The sequence below is a fragment of the Ceratotherium simum genome, chromosome 26 (assembly GCF_057802395.1).
Source record: "Ceratotherium simum simum isolate JZ-2026a chromosome 26, ASM5780239v1, whole genome shotgun sequence".
NCBI lineage: Eukaryota > Metazoa > Chordata > Mammalia > Perissodactyla > Rhinocerotidae > Ceratotherium > Ceratotherium simum.
Window position 1 is genome coordinate 36,634,963 of NC_141925.1, and position 24,688 is coordinate 36,659,650.

At 40.4% G+C, this 24,688-nt stretch overlaps 1 protein-coding gene across 1 annotated transcript in view; it reads left to right on the plus strand.

Annotated features, from left to right (window-relative positions):
* ZNF12 (zinc finger protein 12) overlaps positions 1–20,657 on the plus strand; it is a 61,219-nt gene extending 40,562 nt beyond the window's left edge. Inside the window, exon 7 of the mRNA XM_087417515.1 lies at positions 20,298–20,657. Within this exon, the coding sequence (XP_087273641.1) occupies positions 20,298–20,377 (80 nt within the window). The 3' untranslated portion in view covers positions 20,378–20,657. The remainder of the gene's footprint in view (positions 1–20,297) is intronic.
* The last annotated feature ends 4,031 nt before the right edge of the window (positions 20,658–24,688 follow it).

Genomic DNA, 24,688 nt, shown 5'->3' on the forward strand with positions numbered 1-24,688 from the left:
CCATAAATTTTGGCAGCTAAGAAAGAAAGAAACGAAATGCATGCTATGAGGCATTACACAGGGAAAACTTCTCACCTACTGAGATCAAGTGGCTGTAGTTCTCCAGCATCATGTCCCGGTACAGAGTCCTCTGCATACTGGTCAGTTATAGCCACTCATCCTGGGTGAAGTCCACAGTCACGTCCTTGGATGACACAGACCCCTGACCAGCACATTTCTACTCAAGCCAAAGAGATCAGTATTGGGTGACATGAAAAAGATATGTGGGAAATAATTCTTAACATGTTTATTTTGAGAGATTACCATAAACATTATATAGGTTGCCTATTCTGTACTTTGTTTTGTATTTTACTTTGTGGGATGAAGTGATATCATGATAGGAAAATCCAAACAATGCATTAACTTATTAATTTAAACAAAAAAAATTAAAGTTCCTACCCTGTGTCTGAAACTGTCCTAGCTTGCCAGTAATATTAAACTAAATCAATCTTTTTTTTCCTCTGGAAGGAGCTTAAATCCTAGTAAGGAGACAAATCATATTTATGAACATTTATTCTGTAATAAGGTATTATTAAAGCTATGCTAGAATCATTTATAATCAATGTTAAATAATTGTAGAAAATATGGTTCTATTTTGTATGCTTAGGTTGGGCTTCACTGAATAGTAGATCTTCATTAATGTGGCACCATCACATAAGCAAAGTCAAAGAGGCATGACAAACACATAGCAGTATAACAGGAGAACAGGGCTTAGGGCTATGAGAAGATAAAGAGCTGCAAAGGTATTCAGGAAAACATTATGGAGTAATTCTGGACTTATTCCTATAGTTTAGTGGTCTCCAAAATACTTCATCACCACCTAGCAATAAAGTTTTGAGCACTCCCAATGTATTTATTTTTTAATAAATAATATATACATCCTGCTAATCTACACAATAAGGATAAATGTAATTTATCTCTTTTTCCTCCAGTTGAAAGTTAAATATAGGGGCTGGCCTGGTGGCATAGTGGTTAAGTTCGAGTGCTCCACTTTAGCAGCCCGGGGTTTGCAAGTTTGGATCCCAGATACAGACCTATGCACCACTTATCAAGCCATGCTGTGGCAGGCATCCCACATATAAAGTAGAGGAAGATGGGCATGGATGTTAGCCCGGGGCCAATCTTCCTCAGCAAAAAGAGGAGGATTGGCAACAGATGTTAGCTCAGGGCTAATCTTCCTCACCAAAAAAAAAGTTAAATGTAGACAACCGATTGTTTTCCTCCCACAGGAGAAGAAAACACTGGAGTATCCTGTGCCCTCCATAGGTGGTAGGTGTGACTACTGAAGACAATAAAGAGCCAATGAAGATATGCAAGCAATTACCATTATAGGTATAATGTTTACATTAAAAAACAAAAAAGATCCCAAATCAACAACCTAACTTTACAACTTAAGGAACGAGAAAAAGAAGAACAAAGTAAACCCAAACCTAGCAGGAAGAAGGAAATAATAAAGATTAGAGCAGAAATAAACAAAATAGAAAATAGAAAAATAACAGAGAAAATGAAACCAAAAGGTGTTTTTTTGAAAAGATGAACAAAATTGACAAACCTTTACCTAGATGGACTAAGAAAAAAAGAGAGAAGACACAAGTTACTAAAATCAGAAATGAAAACAAGGACATTACTACTGATTCTGCTGAAATAAAAAAAAATCATGAGAGTACTAGGAACAACTGTATGCCAACAAATTGGATAACCAAGATAAAATGGACAAACTCCTAAAAACACAAAACTTACCAAGACGAAATGACAAAACTAATAGACAATCTGAATAGACCTATAATTAGTAAGGAGATCGGATCAGTAATCAAAAACATCCCAACAAATAAAGGTCCTGGACCTGATAGCTTCACTGGTTCATTCTACCAAACATTTAAAGATGAGCTAATACCAATCCTTCTCAAACTTTTCTGAAAAATTGAAGAGGACCAAACACTTCCTAACTCATTCTGTGAGGCCAGCATTACCCTGATACCAAAGCTAGAAAAAGATGCTGCAAGAAAACTAGAGACCAATATCGCTAACAAACAATGATGCAAAAATTCTCAATAAAATTCAGCAGCATATTAAAACCAAATTCCGCAGCATATTAAAACGATTATATGCCATTACCAAGTGGAATGCAAGGATGGTTCAAAATACAAAAATCGATCAACACAATACCCCACATTAACAGAATAAAGGCAAAAAAAACACATGATCATCTCAATTGATCCAGAAAAAGCATCTGAAAAAATTCAATACCCATTCATGATAAAAAACACTCAGCAAATTATAAATAGTAGGAAACTACCTCAACATAATAAAAGTCATATATGAAAAACCCACAGCAAACATCATACTCAATGGTAAAGACTGAAAACTTTTCCTCTAAGATCAGGAACAAGACAAGGATGCCCACTTTTGCCACTTCTATTCAGGATAGTATTGGAAGTTCTAGCCAGAGAAATTAGGGAAGAAAAATTTTTTAAAAACATTCCAATTGGAAAGGAAAAAGTAAACTTTTCTCTATTCACAAGTGATATGATCTTATATGCAGAAAACCCTAAAGCGTCCACAAAAAAAGGTGTTAGAGCTAATAAATGAATTCAGCAGAGCAGCAGTGTACAAAATCAACACACAAAAAACCACTGCATTTCTATACACTAACAGTTAACAATTTGAAAAGGAAGTTACAAAAACAATTCCATGTACAATAGCATCAAAAAGAATAAAATACTTAAGAATTAACAAAAGAAGTGAAAGACTTATACAGTAAAAACTACAAAACATTGCTGAAAGAAATTAAAGACAAAACTAAATGGTAATCCCATGTTCATGGATTGGAAGACCTAATACTGTAGAGATGTCAGTACTAACCAGAGCAATCTACAGATTCAATGCAATCTCTATGAAAATCCCAAAGACATTTTTTACAGAAATAGGAAAACCCATCCTAAAATACATATGGAATCTCAAGGGACCCCAAATACCCAAAACAATCTTGAAAAAGAAGAGCAGAGCTGGAGGACTCACACTTCCTGATTACAAAACTTATTACAAAGCTACAGTAATCAAACCAGTGTGGTACTGGCATAAAGAAAAACACACAGACCAATGAAATAGAATAGAAATCCCAGAAATAAACCCTCACATATATGGTAAAATGATTTTTGACAAGAATGACAAGATCATTCAATGGGGAAAGGACAGTCTTTTCAACAAATGGTGCTGGGAATATTGGCTATCCACATGCAAAAGAATGAAGTTGGACCCTTACTTAACACCATACACAAAAATTAACTCAAAATGGACCAAAGACCTACATGTAAGACTTAAAACTATAAAACTCTTAGGAAAAAAACATAGAGCAAAAGCTTGGTGATACTGGATCTGGCTATGATTTCTTGGATATGACACCAAAGGCACAGGCAACAAAAGAAAAAATAGACAAATTGGACTTCCTGAAAATGAAAAATTTTGTACATCAAAAGACACTATCAACAGAGTAAAAGGCAACCCACAGAATGGGATAAAATATTTCCAAATCATATATCTGATAAGGGATTAATATCCAGAACATATAGAGATTAATATCCAGAACATATAGAAAACTAGTAAAACTCAACAACAACGAAAATCCCAAACCTCCAACTAAAAAATGGGCAAAGGACTTGAATAGACATTTCTCCAAAGAAGATACACAAATGGCCAATAAGCACACAAAAAGATGCTCAACGTCACTGATTAGGAGAATGCAACTTAAAACTACAATGAGAGAGCACCTCATACACATTATGATGGCAATTATAAACACACACTAACACACAAAATAACAACTGTTGATAAGGATGTGTAGAAATTGGAATCCTTGTAAACTGTTGGTGGGGATGTGAAATGGTATAGCCACTATGGAAAAGAGCGTGGCAGTTCCTCAAAAATTAAAAACAGAATTACCACATGACCCAGCAATTCCACTTCTGGGTATATATGGAAAAAAAAAAGTGAAAGGAGGGTCTCGAAGAAATATCTCAACACCCACGTTTATAGCAGCATTATTCACAAAAGCTAAAATGTGGAATCAACCCAAGTGTTCATCGAGAGATGAATGGATAAGCAAATGTGATATATACATAAAATAGAAGATTATTCAGCCATAAAAAGGAAGGAAATTCTCACATACGCTACAAAATGGATGAACCTTGAGGGCATTATGCTAAGTGAAATAAGCCAGTCACAAAAGGATAAATACTGTATGATATCACTCATATGAGGTACTTAGAATAGTCAAAATCATAGAGACAGAGAACAGAATGGTGGTTGCCAGAGGCTAGGGGGAGGGAGGAATAGAAAGTTATTGTTTAATGGGTATAGAGTTTAAGTTTTACAAGATTAAGATAGGGGGATAGGTGATTGTGATGATTACACAACACTATGAATATATTTATTTAATACCACTGAACGGTACACTTAAAAATGGTTAAAATGATAAATTTTATATGTGTATTTTACCACAATAAAAAATCTTGGAACAAACTACATTAAAAATAAAAGTAAAACTCCTCCCCCAAAATGTACATGGATGGAAAAAGATATACCATGCTAACACTAATCAAAAGAAAACAGGAGTAGCTGTATTATTTTCAAACAGAGCAGACTTCAAAGTAAGGAAAGTTATCAAGGTTAAAGAGGGGGCATTCATAATGATAAAGAGGTCAATTCTCTAAGAAAGATAAAAATCCTTAACATGTATGTGCTCAACAACAAAGTGTCAAATACATCAGGCAAGGGGCAACCTGGTGGCATAGTGGTTAAGTTCATGTGCTCCACTTTGGTGGCCCGGGGTTTGTGGATTTGGATCCAGGGCACAGACCTACGCATTGCTGATCAAGCCATGCTGTGACAGGCATGCCATATATAAAGTAGAAGATGCCCATCCTTGCTCATGCCCTCTAGAAGATGCCCATCCTTGCCCTTCCTCTAGAAGTTGGGCATCGATGTTAGCCCAGGGACAATGTTCCCTAGCAAAAAGAAGAGGATTGGCCATGGATGTTAGCTCAGGGCTAGAATTCCTCACCAAAAAACCAAATATATATATATATATGTCAGGCAAAAACTGATAAAACTACATAGAGAAAGAGACAATCCACTGTTACAGTTGGAGCATTCAACACCCCTCTATCAGAAATGGACAAATCCAGCTGGCAGAAAATCAGTAAAGATACAGTTGAACTCAACAACACCATCAATCAACTCAATCTAAGTGCCATCTATAGACTACTTCATCCAACAAAAGCAGAATACACATTTTTCTCAAGTTCACAGGGAACATTCACCAAGATGGACCACATTCTGGGACATAAAACACACCTTAATAAATTTAAAAGAATAGAAATCATTCAAGGTCTGTTCTCAGGCCAAAATAGAATTAAACTATAAATCAATAACAAAGATAACTGAAAAATTCCAAAATACACTAAGATAAAACAACATACTTCTAAATAACACATAGGTGAAAAAAGAAATCTCAAGAGAAATTTAAAAATATTTTGAACTAAATGAAAATTAAAACAATTTATCAAAAATTTGTGGGATGCAGTGCAAGCAGTGCTTGGAGAGAAATGTATTAACATTGAATGTATATTTTAGAAAAGAAAGATCTAAAATCAATCATCTAAGATTCCACCTTATGAAACTAGAAACAAAAGAACAAATTAATAAAAAGTAAGCAGAAGAAATAATAAAAATTAGAGTAGAAATCGATGAAATTGAAAACAGGAAATCAATAGAGAAAATGAATGAAACCAAAAGCTGATTCTTTGAAAAGATCAATAAAATCAATAAGCCTCTAGCCAGGCTAAGAAAAAGGAGAGGACACAAATTACTAATATCAGAAATGAAAGAGGGATATCACCACAGATCCCATGGACATTAAAAGAACAATAAGGGAGGTGATGTCAACATCATGGTGGAGTGAGCTGTCCCACAAACTCTTCCCCTGATAAGATACAACCAAAGGGACAGTCACAGACCAACAAGGGACTCTTACACAGCAAAAAGAAAGATCAGAAAGACCCACACTGCCGCACATCTGAAAGTGGACATGCTGGGGCCCCCAGAGGAAGTGGGGAGAGGTAAGGAGAAATCCTCTCCCTCCCCATCAGATCGGTGATTCGGGTCCCAGAGAGGGGGGCGGGGCGGCCCTCTGTGGGGAAACCGTAGCTCTTCAGGCTCCCTCAGCCAGTAGGAAACTCCCACACAGAGGACTCAGAACTGCTGCAGGGGTGCCATCAACATTTGAGCACCCCAGGAGAGCGGATAATGAGGGGTGAGCAAGAAGCCCCCCCCAGGGACCCAGCGGGCAAAAGAGAGAGCCCCTCCCTCCCCCTATGCCTGACACTGCAGCTAAGCCGACCACACAGAGCAGCTGGGACAATCGCAGGTGGCCTGCGACTGCAGAGCAGCAGGGGCCGAGGGCAGGTGACCACGGTGGAGTGCAGGGGGCTCAGATTACACAGCCCTTAACCCCCACATGGTGGTGGCAGGTGGAAACTGCCACCAGATATTTCTAGGATGAGGAAAAACAAGTGAATACAGGAACCACAATGCAAAGGTACATTAAACCGCCAGACCAGAAGGAAAATGACAAGCACCCAGAAATCAACCCTAAGGCACAGAAATCCATAACCTAAAAGACAGAAAATTCAAAATAGCTATCATAAAAAAGCTCAATGAAATACAAGAAAACACAGATAAACAATTCAATGAGATAAGAAGTTTCTTCACAAAAGAGATTGAAATCATAAAGAAAAACCAATCAGTACTGATGGAGATGAAGAACACATTGGAGGAGATAAAGAAGAATCTGGACTCTTTAAAGAACAGAGCTGACAATATGGAGGAAAGAATTAGCATTATAGAGGATAGGAATACAGATATGCTCCAGATGGAGTAGGAGAGAGAACTAAGACTAAAAAGAAATGAAGAAAGTCTCCGAGAAATCTCTGACTCAATTAGGAAATGTAACATAAGAATTATGGGTATTCCTGAGGGAGAGGAGAGGGAAAGAGGAACAGAGAGCCTATTCAAGGAGATAATAGGTGAGAACTTCCCCAAACTGGGGAAGGAGTAGGAAATACCAGTAAGTGAAGCCAACAGGTTGCCTAAATATGTCAACAGGCAAAGGCCCACTCCATGGCATATAGTGGTAAGGCTGGCTAAAGTCAATGAAAAAGAAACAATATTAAGGGCAGCTAGACAAAAACAAAAAATAACGTACAAAGGAACTCCCATCAGGCTCTCAGCAGATTTCTCAACAGAAACTTTACAGGCTAGGAGAGACTGGAATGATATATTCAAAATACTGAAAGACAAAAACTTTCAGCCAAGAATACTCTATCCAACAAAAATATCCTTGAAATATGATGGAGAAATAATAACTTTCCAAGATAAACAAAGCTAAGGGAGTTCATGGCCACAAGAAGCCCACTACAAGAATGCTCAAGAAGGCCCTCAGGCCTGAAAAAAGAAAAGAAAGGGAATGCAAAGCTTGGAGCAAGGGGAAAAATAGGTAGAAAAAATCAGAAAAATAGATCTTTACCAGAATAGGTTAGCAACCACTTAAATACAAAAATCAAAGATCAAAGGAAAGAAAACACCAAAAAGAAATATAACCTCATCACTGTAAACACACACCCACAGCACAAGATAGAATAAGTTGTGACAAGAATAACTTAGAAGGGGAAGAGGAAAGAGATCGAATTGACTTAGTATAAGGAAATAAGAGGCCATCAGATAATGGACTATCTCCTACACAAGATTTTTTATACAAACCTCAAGGTAACCACTAAACAAATAATCAGAACAAAATCATATATGATAAATAAAGAGAAAACTACAAGAGTCATAAGACAGAACAACCAAACTGAATTGGCAGTCCAAAACACATGGGACAAGAAACAAAGGAAATACAAAAGAACCAGAAAATAAGTCACAAAACAGTAACACTAAGCCCTCATATATCAATAATTACCCTAAATGTAAATGGATTGAACTCTCCAATCAAAAGATACAGAGTGGCAGGAGGGATTAATAAGCAAGACCCAACAATATGCTGCCTCTAGGAAACACATCTCAGCTAAAGACAAGCACAGGCTCAGAGCGAAAGGATGGAAGACAATACTCCCAGCTAATGGCAAACAAAAGAAAGCAGGTGTTGCCATACTCACATCAGACAAAGTAGACTTCAAGATAAAACAGGTTAAGAGAGACAAAGAAGGGCAATATATAATGATAAAAGGGACACTCCACCAAGAAGACATATCAATTATAAATATATATGCACCCAACATAGGAGCTCCAAAGTACATAAAGCAACTATTAACAAACCTAAAAGGAGATATTAACAACAACACAATAATAGTAGGGGATCTTAATACCCCACTTACATCAATGGATAGATCATCCAGACAAAAAGTCAATAAAGAAACAGTGGACTTAAATGAAAAACTGGACGAGATGGACCTAGTAGACATATACAGAGCACTCCATCCAAAAACAGCTGACTACACATTCTTCTCAAGTGCACATGGAACATTGTCAAGGATAGACCATATGTTGGGAAACAAAGCAAGCCTCAACAAATTTAAGAAGATTGAAATCATAACAAGCATCTTTTCAGACCACAATGCTATGAAACTGGAAATCAACTTAAAGGAAAAAAACTGGGTAAGTGACAAAGATGTGAAGATTAAACAACATGCTACTGAACAACCAATGGATCATTGATGAAATTAAAGGAGAAATCAAAAAATATCTGGAAACAAATGAAAATGAAAATATGCCACACCAACTCATATGGGATGCAGCAAAAGCGGTCCTGAGAGGGAAACTCATAGTGATAAAGCCCACCTTAACAAACAAGAAAAAGCCCAAATAAGCAACCTTAAATTACACCTAACAGAACTAGAAAAATAAGAACAAACAAAGCCCAAAGTCAGCAGAAGGAGAGAAATAATAAAAATCAGAGCAGAAATAAATGAAATTGAGACCAAAAAAAAAAAAAACAGTAGAAAGGATTAATGAAACAAAGAGTTGGTTCTTTGAGAAGATAAACAAAAGTGACAAACTCTTAGCCAGACTTACTAAGAACAAAAGAGAAAAGGCTCAGATAAATAAAATTAGAAATGGAAGAGGAGAAATTACAACAGATACCATGGAAATACAAAGGATTATAAGAGAATACTATGAGAAACTATATGCCAACAAATTGGACAATCTAGAAGAAATAGATAAATTCTTAGACTCATACAACCTCCCCAAACTGAACCAAGAAGAATTAGAGAATCTGAATAGACCAATCACAAGTAAAGAGATTGAAACAGTAATCAAAAACCTCCCAAAAAATAAAAGTCCAGGACCAGATGGCTTCTCTGTTTAATTTTACCAAACATTCAAAAAAGATTTAATACCCATCCTTCTCAAACTATTCCAAAAAACAGAGGAAGATGGAACACTTCCTAACTCATTCTACGAGGCCAACATCACCCTGATACCAAAGCCAGACAAAGACAATGCAAAGAAGGAAAATTATAGGCCAATATTGCTGATGAACATGGATGCAAAAATCCTCAACAAAATATTGGCAAACTGAATACAGCAATACATTAAAAAGATCACACACCATGATCAAGTGGGATTTATACCAGAGATGCAGGCATGGTTCAACATCTGCAAATCAATCAACATGATACACCACATCAATAAAACGAAGAATAAAAACCACATGGTCATCTCAATAGATGCAGAGAAAGCATTTGACAAGATCCAACATCCATTTATGATAAAAATTCTCAACAAAATGAGAATAGAAGGAAGGTACCTCAACATAATAAAGGCTATTTATGACAAACCCACAGCCAACATCATACTCAATGGGAAAAGACTGAAAGCCATTCCTCTGAGAACAGGAACAAGACAAGGCTGCCCACTCTCACCACTCTTATTCAACATAATACTGGAGGTTTTTGCCAGAGCAATTAGGCAAGAAAAAGGAATCCAAATAGGCAAAGAAGAAGTGAAACTCTCACTATCTACAGACGACATGATTTTATATATAGAAAACCCTAAAGAATCCATTGGAAAACTATTAGAAACAATCAACAACTACAGCAAAGTCGCAGGGTACAAAATCAACCTATAAAAATCAGTTGCATTTCTGTATGCTAATAACGAACTAACAGAAAGAGAGCTCAAAAAGATAATACCATTTACAATTGCATTGAAAAGAATAAAATATCTAGGAACAAATCTTACCAAGGAGGTGAAAGACCTATACAATGAAAACTACAAGACATTATTGAAAGAAATCGATGATGACATAAAGAAATGGAAAGACATCCCATGCACATGGATTGGAAGAAAAAACACAGTTAAAATGTCTATATTACCTAAAGCGATCTACAGATTCAATGCAATCCCAATCAGAATCTCAATGACATTCTTCACAGAAATAGAAAAAAGAATACTAAAACTCATATGGGCAACAAAAGACCCCGAATAGCTAAAGCAATCCTAAGAAAAAAGAACAAAGCTGGAGGCATCACAATCCCTGACTTCAAAACATACTACAAAGCAATAGTAATCAAAACAGCATGGTGGTACAAAAACAGACACACAGATCAATGGAACAGAATTGAAAGCCCAGAAATAAAACCACACATATACGGACAGCTAATTTTCGACAAAGGAACTAAGAACATACAATGGAGAAAGGAAAGTCTCTTCAATAAATAGTATTGGGAAAACTGGACAGCCACATGCAAAAGAATGAAAGTGGAGCATCTGCTATCACCATTCACAAAAATTAACTCAAAATGGATCAAAGACCTGAAGGTGAGACCTGAAACTATAAAACTCATAGAAGAAAATACAGGCAACACACTATTTGACATTGGTCATAAAGGAATCTTCTCGGATGCCATGCCTACTCAGACTAGGGAAACTAAGGAAAAAATAAGCAAGTGAGACTTTATCAGATTAAAGAGCTTCTACAAGACAAACAAAACCAATCGAGATGAACAGACAACCCACCAGCTGGGAGAAAATATTTGCAAAACATATATCTGACAAGGGGTTAATCTCCATAATATATAAAGAACTCACACAACTGAACAACAAAAAAACAAACAACCTGATCAAAAAATGGGCAGAGGAAATGAACAGACACTTCTCCCAAGAAGATATACAGACGGCCAAGAGGCACATGAAAACATGTTCAACATCACTAATCAGCAGGGAAATGCAAATCAAAACAACACTAAGATATCACCTCACGCCCATTAGAATGGCTATAACCACCAAGACAAAAAACAACAAATGTTGGAGAGGATGTGGAGAAACAGGAACTCTCACACACAGCTGATGGGAATGCAAACTGGTGCAGTCCCTATGGAAAACGGTATGGAGATTCCTCAAAAAATTAAAAATAGAAATACCCTATGATTCAGCTATCCCACTACTGGGAATCTATCCAATGAACCTGAAATCAACAATCCAAAGAGGCTTATGCACCCCTATGTTCACTGAAGCAATATTCACTATAGCCAAGAAGTGGAAGCAACCTAATTGTCCCTCAACTGATGATTGGATCAAGAAGATGTGGTATATATATACAATGGAATACTACTCAGCCATAAAAAAAGGACAAAATCATCCCAGGTCCATGGATGGACCTGGAGGGTATTAAGTGAAATAAGCCAGAAAGAGAAAGACAAACACTGTATGATCTCACTCATATGTAGAATATAAACCAACAAATGGACAGAGAAAACTGTATTGTGGTTACCAGGGGCAATGGGGGTAGGGGGTGGGCACAAGGGGTGAAGGGAGACATGTATATGGTGATTGACAAACAAAAATATACAACCAAAATTTCTCAATGTTATAAACTATTAAGACATCAATAAAAAAAAAAAGAACAATAAGGAATACAATGAATAACTCTAATGACCACAAATTTGATAACCTAGATGAAGTGGACCAATGTGTTCAAACGCAACCTGCTAAACTCACACAAGAACAAATACACAATCTAAATAAGTCTATATCTATCAAAGAAATTGAAGCAATAATTAATAACCTTCCAAAACAGAAAACACCAAGCCTAGATGGGTTCGCTAGTGAATTCTACCAAATATTGAAGAAAGAAATTATACTAATTCTCTATAATCTCTTTCAGAAGCCAGAAACAGAGGGAATAGTTCCTATCTCATTCTGAGGCGTAATACCAAAACAAGACAAAGACATTACAAGAAAAGAAAACTACAGACCAATATCTCTTATGAACACAGATGCAAAAATCCTCAACAAAATATTAGCAAATCGAATTAAATAATGTATAAAAAGAATTATACACCACAACCAAGTGGGATTTATCCCAGGTATGCAAGGCTGGTTCAACATTTGAAAATCAATTAATGTAATCAATCACATCAACAGGCTAAAGAAGAAAAATCACATGATCCTATTAATAGATGCAGAAAAAGTATCTCACAAATGATAAAAACTCTCAGTAAACTAGAAATACAGAGGAACATCCTCAATTTGATAAAGAATATCTATAAAAAACCTACAGCTAACATTACACTTAATGGTGAGAACCTAGAAGCTTTATCACTAATATTAGGAATAAGGCAAGGATGTCCCCTCTCACTAATCCTTTTCAACATTGTTCTGGAAGTCCTAGGCAGAGCCCAGAGATAAGCCACCTGGGCAGGAGGCCCCATCCCCATCTTTGGACAGGGAGAAGTCAAGATGGCAGTGTAGGCAGACTCTGAACTCACCTCCTCCCGTGGACACAGCCAATTTACAACTACTCGTGGAAAAATAACTCCTGAGACAGAACTGAAAACTGGATAAAAGGAACTCCTGCAACAAAGGACAATCCTAACTGAGGTAGAAGAGGCAGAAACTCCCTTCTGGAGAGGAAAAACGCCGCCTTCACAAGCCGCAGCGCCTCACGGCCGCCCGGGAGCAGCCCACAGGTACACGGGGCTGCTCCGCCCGGGAGCAGCCCTCCCTGGAGGAGCGGGGCCCTGAGCCGGGAGCGCCCCCGCTGGGGGCACTTTGTGGACCCAGCATAATCGAGACAAGTGGCATAATGCCTGACTTTGCCTGCCACTAAAACATTGGGGAGTACCCCCAGAAAAGCTGGTTCACAAAGAAATTAAAACTGGCTCTTAAAGAGCCCACGCACAAACTCACCCGTTTCAGAAAGCAACCTAAAATCACCAGAAAGAAAGGTGCACAGTGCTTTGGTGAAAAGAGACTCACCTAATAGGGCCTGTGTGCATCTCAGTGAGAGGTGAGACCTCTCCAGGGACTGGGACATTGGCGGCGGCCACTGTTGTGGCCTGGTGTGGGTGTGCTAACACAGACGCCATTGGAGTTCTCCCTGGGGCCTGCTAGCCCAGGGTCTGCCCCACCCGCTACAGCACCAATTTAATCCAGCTCAGCCAGGGCAGCCAGCCCACCCTAGAGACTGGCCCCACCCAACAACTAGCCCTCAGGCAACTTGTGGGCCTGCATAGATTGGAGACTGGATTCTCTGCAGCCTGGCAACTGAGCCAACTTCAGTGGGGCAGGGCATGCACAAGGAGTGGGTGGAGAGTGTGGGGCAGTGGTGGAGTGTGTGGGGCTCCCACTGTGGAGAGACTGGGTCTGCTTCAGGAGGTCGGGGTGCGCACACGGGGCAGGACTATGTTGACTGTGTGTGTGGACCTGTGGGCGGCAGGGCTTGTCAGCTGCAGAAGACTTGTGCTTCTCAAAGACCCACATAGGGGGTTTGCCCCACCTTCCAAAGCCTGAAACAATTGGGTGCTCCTGTGCCTGAGGCCAGACCCACCCAGCTGCAATCCTCAGAGAGCTGAAAAGAGACTTAAAGTCTGGAGGCTTATAGCAACTGTAAGGCCCTGAGCCTAACAACCTGCCACGCTGGGGGCCTACTCACTTAAAAGAAATACTGCAACACAAATGTGGTATTAGAACTTGCAGCCAACTGTGCTGGGGCTCCCCACACCTGATAAAGAGACTGAAGGGCCCACAACTACAAGCAGCTGAGCATTACAGCAGCTGGCCAGGAGTATAACTCGGCCTCCCTGGGCGCCTACAGGGAGAGCAAACAGGCCACAACAGAAGGACACACGTAGCCCACATAGGGGTCACCCCTGGAACATTGAGAACTGAGGGAAGCACACGGCAGGCCTCCTAAGCCATCACTTACATAAGGTCACCTATCCAAGAGCAGGAGACGTAGCTGACCTACCTAATACGTAGTCACAAGCACAGGGAAAGAGGCAAAATGAGGAGGCAAAGGAATACATTCCAAGTAAGGGAACAGGACAAAACCCCAGAAAAGGAATTAAGTGGAAGTCCTAGCTAATGCAATAAGACAAGAAAAGGAAATAAAAGGTACACTGATTGGGAAGAAAGAAATAAAACTGCCTTTGTTCACAGATGACATGATTATCTATGTAGAAAATCTGAAAGAGTCAACAAAAAGAATTCTGATACTATTACGCAATTATAGCAAGTTTTCAGGATACAAGGTTAATATACAAAAGTCAATCATTTTCCTATATACCAGCAATGAACAAGTGAAATTTGAAATTAAAAACACAATACCATTTACATTCACACCCAAAAAAATGAAACAGGTATAAATCTACTAAAATATGTACAAGATATATATGAGGAAAACTATAAATATCTGATGAAAGAAATCAAAGAAGAACTAAATAAATGGAGAGAGATACCATGTTTGTGCATGTTTGAAGTCTCAATATTGTCAAGATGTCAGTTCTTCTCATCTTGATTTATAGATTCAACACAATCCCAATCAAAATCCCAGCAAGTCACTGTGTGGATATCAATAAACTGGTTCTAAAGTTTATAAATAGAGGCAAAAGACCCAGAATAGCCAACACAATATTGAAAGAGAAGAACAAAGTTGGAGAACTGATACTACCTGACTTCAAGACTTACTATAAAGCTACAGTAATCAAGACACTGTGTTATTGGCAAAAGAATAGACAAATAGATCAATGGAGCAGAAAAGAGAACCCAGAAAAAGACCCACATAAATATGGGTCTTTTTATAAATATAGTCATCTGATCTTTGACAAAGGAGCAAAGGCAGTACAGTGGAGCAAAGATAGTCTTTTCAAAAAATGGTGCCAGAACAACTAGACATCTACATGCAAAAAAATTAATCTAGACACAGACCTTTAACTCAAACCTAATTAACTCAAAATGGATCACAGACCTAAATGGAAAACACAAAACTATACAACCCCTAGAATATAATACAGGAGAAAATCTAGATGACTTTGGGTTTGGCAATGACTTTTTAGACACAACATCAAAGGCATGATTCATGAAAAAAAGAACTGATAAGCTGGACTTCATTAAAATTAAAAATTCCTGCTCTATGAAAGACACTGTCAAGAGAATGAAAAGACAAGCCACAGACTGGGAGAAAATATTTGCCATAGACATATCTGATAAGAGAGTGTTATCCAAAATATACAAAGCACTCTTAAAACTCAACAATAAGAAAACAAACAACACAAGACCTTAAGGGACACCTCACCAGAGAAGATATACAGATGGCAAATAAGCATATGAAAAGATGCTCCACACCATATGTCCTCAGGGAAATGCAAATTAAAACAAGATACCACTACACACCTATTAGAATGCCAAAATCCAGAACACTGACAACACCAAATGCTGGCAAAAATGTGGAGCAACAGAAACTCTCATGCATTGCTGGTGGGAATGCAAAATGATACAGTCACTTTGAAAGACAGTTTGATGGTTTCTTACAAAACTAAACATACTCTTACCATGTGATGCAGCAATCATGTTCCTTGGTATTTACTCAATGGAGTTAAAAACTTATATCCACACAAAAACCTGTACATGGAGGTTATAATAGCTTTATCCCCAATTGCAAAAACTTGGAAGCTACCAAGATGTCCTTCAGTAGGTGAATAGATAAATTGTGGTACATCCAGACAATGGAATATTATTCAGTGCTAAAATGAAATGAGCTATCATACCATGAAAGGACATGGAGGAATCTTAAATGCACATTACTAAGTGAAAAAAAGCCAATCTGAAAAGGCTATATACTATATGATTCCAACTATATCACATTCTGGAAAAGGCAAAATTATGCAGACAATAAAATATCGGTGGTTGCCAGGGGAGAAGGGTATGAGAAGGATGAACAGGTGAGCACAGAGGATTTTTAGCATATTGAAAATATATGATACTGTAATGGTGGATACATGTCATTATATGTTTGTCCACACCCACAGAATGTACAACACCAAGAGTGAACCCTAACGTAAACTGTGGACTTTGGGTGATTATGATGTGTCAATGTAGGTTCATCAATGGTAACAAATGTACCACTCTGGTAGGGATGCTGATAATGGGGAAGGCTGTGGGTGTGTGTGGGCAGGGACTATATGGGAAATCTCTGTACCTTCCACTCAATCTTGCTGTGAACCTGAAACTGCTCTGAAAAAATAAATTCCAAAAAAAGCAACAACAACAAGAACAAAATTCCACCTTGCATGATCCAAGACAGCATTCAGAGAAGGGAAATGAGGCCCCAATTCTCCCAGGCCCTGTTCTTTGTTCAGGTAGGATGGTTATCCAGTAAGAACAGAGTTTGGTTCCCAAATAAGATCAAGCCTAACATTTGTTTTGTCAGCCACAAATATGTGATGAGCACCTCCTAGGAGTGAGGCGCAGAGTGAGGGACTGAAAGAATAAACACAAGCACGGTGTACATCTGGACTTTGAAGGGCCATTGGTCTGACTGTCAACCCAGACACAAACAGGTAATTTCCACACAATGGACAAAGTGCAGTGACAGGGACAGCATGGGGTATTGTGGGAGCATAGAGGAAAAGGGCAGTTAATCCAGAAGGGGACAAAGAAAGAGGAGAAGGGCTTCCTGGATGAGATATCCCCCAAGTTAACTCCTGAGAGATGACCTGGAGAGACTCAGAGAAGGACACAGAGCAGGGGTCCAAAGTCAGCCCACCTAACCAGAACATGCCAGGCAGGCAGTAACAGGATGTGTTTAGGAAACTACGTCAGGTTTGGGATCACTGAAGAATAACATTGCATATTTACTTTTTAAATGTCACCTTCTCCACTAAACTGTGAACTCCATCAAAAAGGGACTAGGTCTCCACATTGTTTTGAGCGGAGTCTGTGGCACACGGTTCAGCACCTGGCACACTGAACAAATGCCCAATAAACCACTGTTGAATAAAATGTAAAGAGTATTAGAAGAAAACATTTTTTAATAAAACAAAGAGAAATAGGAAGTGACCATTTTCTCAACAGCCTTAATTTCATAATGAGGAGCTTACCCGTGCCCCTGTGGGTGGCTGAAGCTACTCAAGTGGTTTCCATATTGAAGTGGCATCATCTGAATAGTATTTTAGATTAATTACTCAGGAGGACAGCTTCAGCCTAGAGGAGAAAGAAGCAAGAAGCTGTTCCAACAGTTCAAGGGAGAGAAAATGAAGCTCTGATAAGGGGAGAAGGAATTAAGTAGAAAGAACAGGTTTAAGAAATTTGACATATTAAAAGTAGTAAACCTAGATGCCACATAGGATGTGAGGGAGGGGACATCTAGGATGAATCACGTTTTGGTGGCTTCATTCACTGATTGGTGTGGACCATCACCCAACAGGAAATAGAGGGGCCAGATTAGAAGGGAGGTGGGGGAGGCTGTAAATGATAATTTTAATTTTGAAAATTGAGGTGCCTCTAGCATCTGCACAGAGAAGTACGATTCATGAAGGAAGAGCCCAGGCTAGAAAGACAGTTGGTATTAAAACCATGGAGGGCATGAAATACTCAGGTAGGACTGACAGAGTAACAGGACGAGGGAGCTAAGAATAGAAATTTGAGGCTGACACGAGAATGGGCAGAAAAGGAGGAAGATGCTATGAGGTAGACAAAAAAATCAGAGTAGGAATAAAGGCAGAAGAATGATGTCACAAAACACCAGAGAAAGAGGTCTTTCTCGGAGAAGGTGAAAGTGGGTTAACTGCCACACGCGGCAGAATGTTCTAGTAAGGTAAGATCTGGAAAACATCCATTGGACTCTAAGGACATTACCACTGAGCTTTATCAGGACATACTTAGGCTTAGGCAGGTGGTGGGGAAGAAGTGAGATTGCATACAGTTGATTAAAATGTGAATGGATAAACAGATACTTGTACCCGAATGCTCATAGCAGCACTATTCATAATTGCCAAAAGGTGGAAACAACCCCAAGTGGCCACTAACAGATGAATGGATAAACAAAATGTGGTACATACATACAATGAAATATTATTCAGCCACTACACGGAATGAAGATCTGACATGCTACAACATGCATGAACCTTGAAAACAGTATATTAAGTGAAAGAAACCAGACACAAAAGGACAAAGATTGTATGATTCTACTTCGTCTGGGGTGACGAAAAAGTTTTGGAAATAGTGGTGATGGCTGTACAACATTGCAAATGTAATTAATGCCACTGAACTGTACATTTAAAAACAGTTACAATGGAAAATTTTGTTATATTTTACCACACACACACAAAAAGATGAATGGATAGTGCAGGAATATTTGCCAAACACTATGAGTTTGAACTCTCTGCTGTCCAACCTGTGCAGTTTAAGAGGTTGTTTTAAGGACATGTTGTCCATTTCTTTCATTCCTCCAGACAGTCTCAGGTTTTGTCCCTAGATCAAAGTGGATGTTCAGAAAGCTCTCTACGGAGTCCACAATGCTTTGGTCCCTCATAAAACCTGAGTTCTGCCCTCCACTTCCAACAAAGAACAATTACAGGCAACAGGGGGTTACTACAAGGTTCTTCACTACTTGAAGACGTTCAAAGACATTTTTTTCCAGACTCCAGTGCCAGGAAGTCTTTCTGTCTCGGGAATAACTGGCTGGTTTCTCTCTGTGGTCAGTGAAAATCCTGTGTAGATCAAGAAGATCAAAGACAAATGTGCTGCTCACCTTCGAGGACTGTAGGATCACATGACCTACACAGATGACAGCCACCTCTGCCTGCTAGTCAGGTGCCACTCACTCACTACTTCCGGAAGTAGCTTTTTATCTATTTCCACTTTTCCATCTTAATATATGAACACACTTATAAAAGCCATGAAATCCACTGGAAAATGAAATAGGGAATAAAGAAAAGAAACAACTCATGTGGGATTTGTTCATTTTCTATTGTTCTTGGAAGAGCATCAAAACTTGGGAAGGCATGCCTGGAAGAGGAGGAAAGAGGAATGGAATAATGAGAGCTGGCTAGCCCTACAGCTTCCCAATTGTCCTCCTAAAAACTTCTACACACCAGGTGGAGAAGGAGAGGAAGGTAACATCAGCCCGTTTGTGACTCCTTTAACCTGCAATGTTCCCTACTGCTTTAACTATTTATGCCCCCTCTCACTAACACAGAAACACTAAACAAAATTCTTTTTTTTTTTTGTGAGGAAGATTGGCCCTGAGCTAACATCTGCCAACCCTCCTCTTTTTTTTGCTGAGGAAGACTGGCCCTGGGCTAACATCCGTGCCCATCTTCCTCTACTTTATATGGGACGCCGTCTCAGTATGACCTGACAAGTGGAGCGTTGTGCGCACCAGGGATCCAAGCCGGCAAACCCCACGTCGCTGCAGCGGAGCGCACACACTTAACCCCTTGCACCACCGGGCCAGCCCTAAAACAAAATTCTTAAGCAAATGATAGCATCTCAAAATATGATACCTTCATTAAAACTGACGTTACAGGGGAAAAAACCCCTAAAGTCTATTTTGTGTATCTGTTTTACTACCAATAATAGTAACCCCTTGAGTCCAAGAATCCTCACAAAGCTTTGGAAAAAGAGATAGATTTCTTAAATATAGGTCTTTAAAAAAATTGTTTCTTGGGGCCAGCCCAGGGCCTAGTGGTTAAAGTTCCCATGCACTCCACTTCAGCAGCCCAGGTTCTCAGGTTCGGATCCCACATACAAAATAGAGGAAGATTGGCAAAGATGTTAGCTCAAGGCCAATCTTCCTCAAGCAAAAAGAGGAAGATTAGCAGTGGATGTTGGCTCACAGCGAATCTTCCTCAGCAAAAGAAAAGAAAAGAAAAAAGTTTCTTCTAATCTAATTGCTGTTTTTCAAAATGATCTTTTAACAGGAAACTTGTTTCAGTGTGATTGTGTGGACAGCACCAAGCCAGGAGTGGGCGACTCGGACTTCTCATTCACCTCTTATTGATCCTAGGCAAGTCATTTCCCCTTTCAGAGTCTTTTTTCCCTTCTGTCAATGAGACAAAAACAGATAATCCTGGCAGACCTTCCCTGAACTACTACTCTTGACCCTGTAAGATCAGGAAAGACAGAAGAGCACATCTCCAGATTCTGGACATGGTGACCGGACGCGGTTAGAAAGCTGCCCAGCTTCTGGAAAGAATAAGTGGAGAAGGAATGGAGGGAAGGTGCCGTTTGGGGGTGGCGATTGAAGATAAAAGCTTCCCAGCGGTGGAATTCCCCAGCATCCCGCCAAGGAGGTGACATTTCTCACGCAGTCCGTCTCTCGCCACCACTCTCAGTCCCAGCTCCCTTCTCTCTTCTGCAAAGTGACTCACAGCTTCTAAATATGGTGAAATCACTCAAGCCTTGACCCCTGTGGGCGAAATGCTCCTTTTGTGGGTTTCTTCGGCCTCTCTTTTGAAGCTCTGATGGGTCTCGGGTAGGAGGCTGGGGCGGGGGGGATTCTTCCCAGTGTGATTTCTGGTTCCTGAAGTCCCTCCTTCTCGCCTAAGTAGAGTTGCTTTGCCCCCAGCGGAGCCTAGGGGGCAAAGTCACTTTCTCTGGACCCTTCACCAGGGGCCCAGATCTGCCTAAGAACACACAGGAACCTCGGGCCGCACTTCCACAAACGCAGAGCCGGAGGCTGAGGACAAAGGCGGGCCGGCCACAACTGAAGCGCCCTCAGCCGTCGGACAGCGCAGGTGCGAGCCACCTCCATCCCGGCAGGCAGCTCCACTGGACAGCGCCGGGCGAGGTGGGCAGGCGGGTCCACGCGGCTTGGTGGTGCAGAACCTTCCACGAGACCTAAGGAAACACGAAGGACCCCCGGGATTCAAACTGCGCCGGGGAGGCCGGAGCACACACACTTCAGGGACGTATTTGGGGCCCTAGGAACGGGCGCCACGCCAAGTCCGCGGAAGAGGCAGGGCGGCTCTGGACCCGGCGCCCAGCAGGCGGGGCCGACACCGGGCCTCGGGCTCACCTCCCTCGTCCGCGGCCCGACCGGTCTGCCGCTCCGTCCTCGTGGCCGCCTTCCGGCCGCCTCGGCGGTCGCGGAGATGCAGACTCTGCAGCGAGCGCCACTTCTCTTCAAGATACCCCGCGCCCCTCTCCGCAGCCTCGGGCCGCCCGCGCTGACCACGGCCCGCACCTCCAGGGCCCACCGCCAGCCCCACGCGTGACCGCGCCCGGGGACGCCCGACACCCCCAGGACGCCCCGCCGAGGAAGGACGCGCGCCTGCGCACACAGGCCGACGCCGTCCGGGCCGCGCGCGCCGCAGACCCCCGCAGGAGGCTCCGCCCACATGCAGGGAGGGGCCTGCGCGGGGTCCGCTCCGCCCCCCACCCCGCCAACCCCCCATCACCCCCGCCTCTCCATACCCCACTTCACCCTCCCCTCCCCCACATCACTGCTAGCCCCCCACCATCCTCACCTCTCCACCCCACTTCAGCCCCGCCCCTCCTCACATCACCCCTACCCCAGCTCCGCTGCGTCTCCAGCCCAGAGGAGGGGCTTCTTCGAAGCCGCCAAGCGAGGGAGGGATTCGGGAATATAAACAGAAATTTAACCAAATTAGCCCAAGCAACTTTTAAAAATGAGAATGAAAAAGAAATAAAGGAGGGGGAATAAAATTTTAAGACGCAATACACGAAAATTGAAAGTAAGTTAAAATGCACACAAATGAAAAGAAAAAAAAGTATCTTACACATTCTCCCAGACATGACTGTACTGAACCATTAGGTAGGCATCTTTCTAACATTTTTACTGTAAAGAAAAAACAAAAAAGGATCATGAGAACCCAGAGAACAGGCCTGGGACAAAGGGTATTTAACACTTTACCAAATGATGAAGGCGCCTTTGGGATTGGTGGGCAAATAAAGTATTGATACATTATGTTAGCTCAACCAGGGACCATACTCAAATACAATCAAGGTTAAATCCTTAGCTCACAGATTAGAGTAAATAAGGTTTACTTGGATTCAAGATATTAAAATTCAAAAGCAAATTTTTAAAGCATAAGTGAAGTTTAAAATATAAAATCCATGAGTGGGAAAACATAACAATTGAAAGACCATTAAGCTAAAAACTGACTGATTTTATTTTAGCAAGTTACACACTTCAGTTTCAGATTAAAAATTTGAACAAAGTTTAAAAATAAACTAGAAAAAGATCTTCATAATGTACATGAGAAACAAAGGCTTTATAATCTTAATTTATTAACAGCTTTTATAAATCATTGAAAGATCAGCATTACTATTGTCAGTCCTTTAAGATATGAAAAGGGAATTAAGAAAGGACAAGATGTAAATGAACAATATATATATGAGAAAGTCCCTCATGACAAATAAAAGACATGCAATGTTTAAGATATTTTTGGAAAGTAAAATTTGAAAAGAATAAAATTATAGCCATATCCAGGGTAAGTATAGATTTAGAAAAATATTCATTTCCCTCATGTCTAGTATAAGGGTAATTCATACAAACTTTCTGGAAGCTACTCTGCATCAACAATAATAATACCCTTTAATCTAGCAATTCCACTTCTAGTAGTGGATATTAATGAAATAATCATCCAAAGATGTATGTACACGTATCTTGTTCACTGTTTAGTTGTAACAGAGAAAAAAGGGAAGCAATATAAATTTAGACAATTTAAATGTTTAACCCAGTGAATATGTAAAATAAACTGTGGACAGTGGTAGCCATTCAAAATGATAATGTAAGGTATACTAACTCACAAGTAAGAATGTTCAAATTTGGACATTTTGGAATCAAAATGCAGTTTATACGCCAATATATAAAATAGAGTCCCTTTTTTAAAAAATTGCACATGTACCCTAAAGAATATAAAAATACGTGTTCTAAAAAATGAACAAAGAAAAAACCCACAGATATAACAACACAGAACAGTATGGACATTCTGGACATGGTTCATTCACAGGAGTCTAAAGAAGAATGGAATTAACATCTTTTTTTTTGTGTGTGTGAGGAAGATCAGCCCTGACCTAACATCCATGCTAATCCTCCTCTTTTTGCTGGGAAGACGGGCTCTGAGCTAACATCTATTGCCAATCCTCCTCCTTTTTTTTTTTCCCCCCAAAGCCCCAGTAGATAGTTGTATCTCATAGTTGCATATCCTTCTAGTTGCTGTATGTGGGACCCGGCCTCAGCATGGCCGGAGAAGCGGTGCGTTGGTACCCGCCTGGGCTCCGAACCCCAGGCCGCCGGTAGCTGAGCGCGCACACTTAACCGACAAGCCACAGGGCGGGCCCTGGAATTAACATCTGAACATCAACTAGAGGGCCACTGCCCTGCAATGATGGCAAAGCATGTCAGCTTCAATTTTGTACAATTCCTGACAATTCTTAAAAATTGTATTATTTCAAATTTTGGGCTTTCCATGAGATTATCAATATTTTATTAGCATTACTGTCATAATCCAAAGACCCGTTTGCATAATCCAAAGACCCGTAGGAGTGTGCCAGCATTCTACTCTGGTTTGTCTATAGCTGCTATATTTGTATATAAATTGGTAGGAAAGGTCAGGATGGCTGCACAATTAATTGACAACGGCGATGTCCTCTGAGTAGGGGACCTCTATTATCTAAATAAGACTTTAGATTTCTCTGCAAACATTTATTTTTTTCACGGGGAAAAGATACTCCTTATTTGTGGAATTTTATGGCTCAAGGCAGCACTGCATAGTAGTCCTGTCCCCAAAAGGGGCCGGTTGTATGGAGCTACACAGAATCTGGGGTCATTCATTTGTTACCACAGCAAAGCCTAGGACATTGTACCAAGCTCATCCCACATGTAACTCACAGCAACCCTATCGTGTAGATACGTAGCCCCATATATGTGGAAAAACAGGCTTTTCGAGGTTGTCACTTGCAGGGCTCATAAAACCCGTAAATGTCAGAGTTAAGATTTGAACTGTGACCATTTTCCTTAGATTCAGCTCTTAAGTATAAGGCCAGAGAAGTGCCACTAACAAAAGAATTTCTTCTGCCATACTGCCAGGAAAATAGGGGAGCTCCATCCAAGGGGCCACGTTCTGTTTTGACCATGAGGAAGGATGGAGAGGCCAACTAAGTCAGGGAAGGAAACTTGAGCGCATCCTGTCGCGATGCCTCCTTCCCCTCTCCTACACCTAAAATGTGAGACCAGACACTGTTCAGGACAGTTGCATTTGCATCACTTTTCTTCCTTCCCCTTTAGAAGGAGAGAAAAACGCACTCATTCCCCAAGGATATCCACGTGGACTCCTCTCAGAGC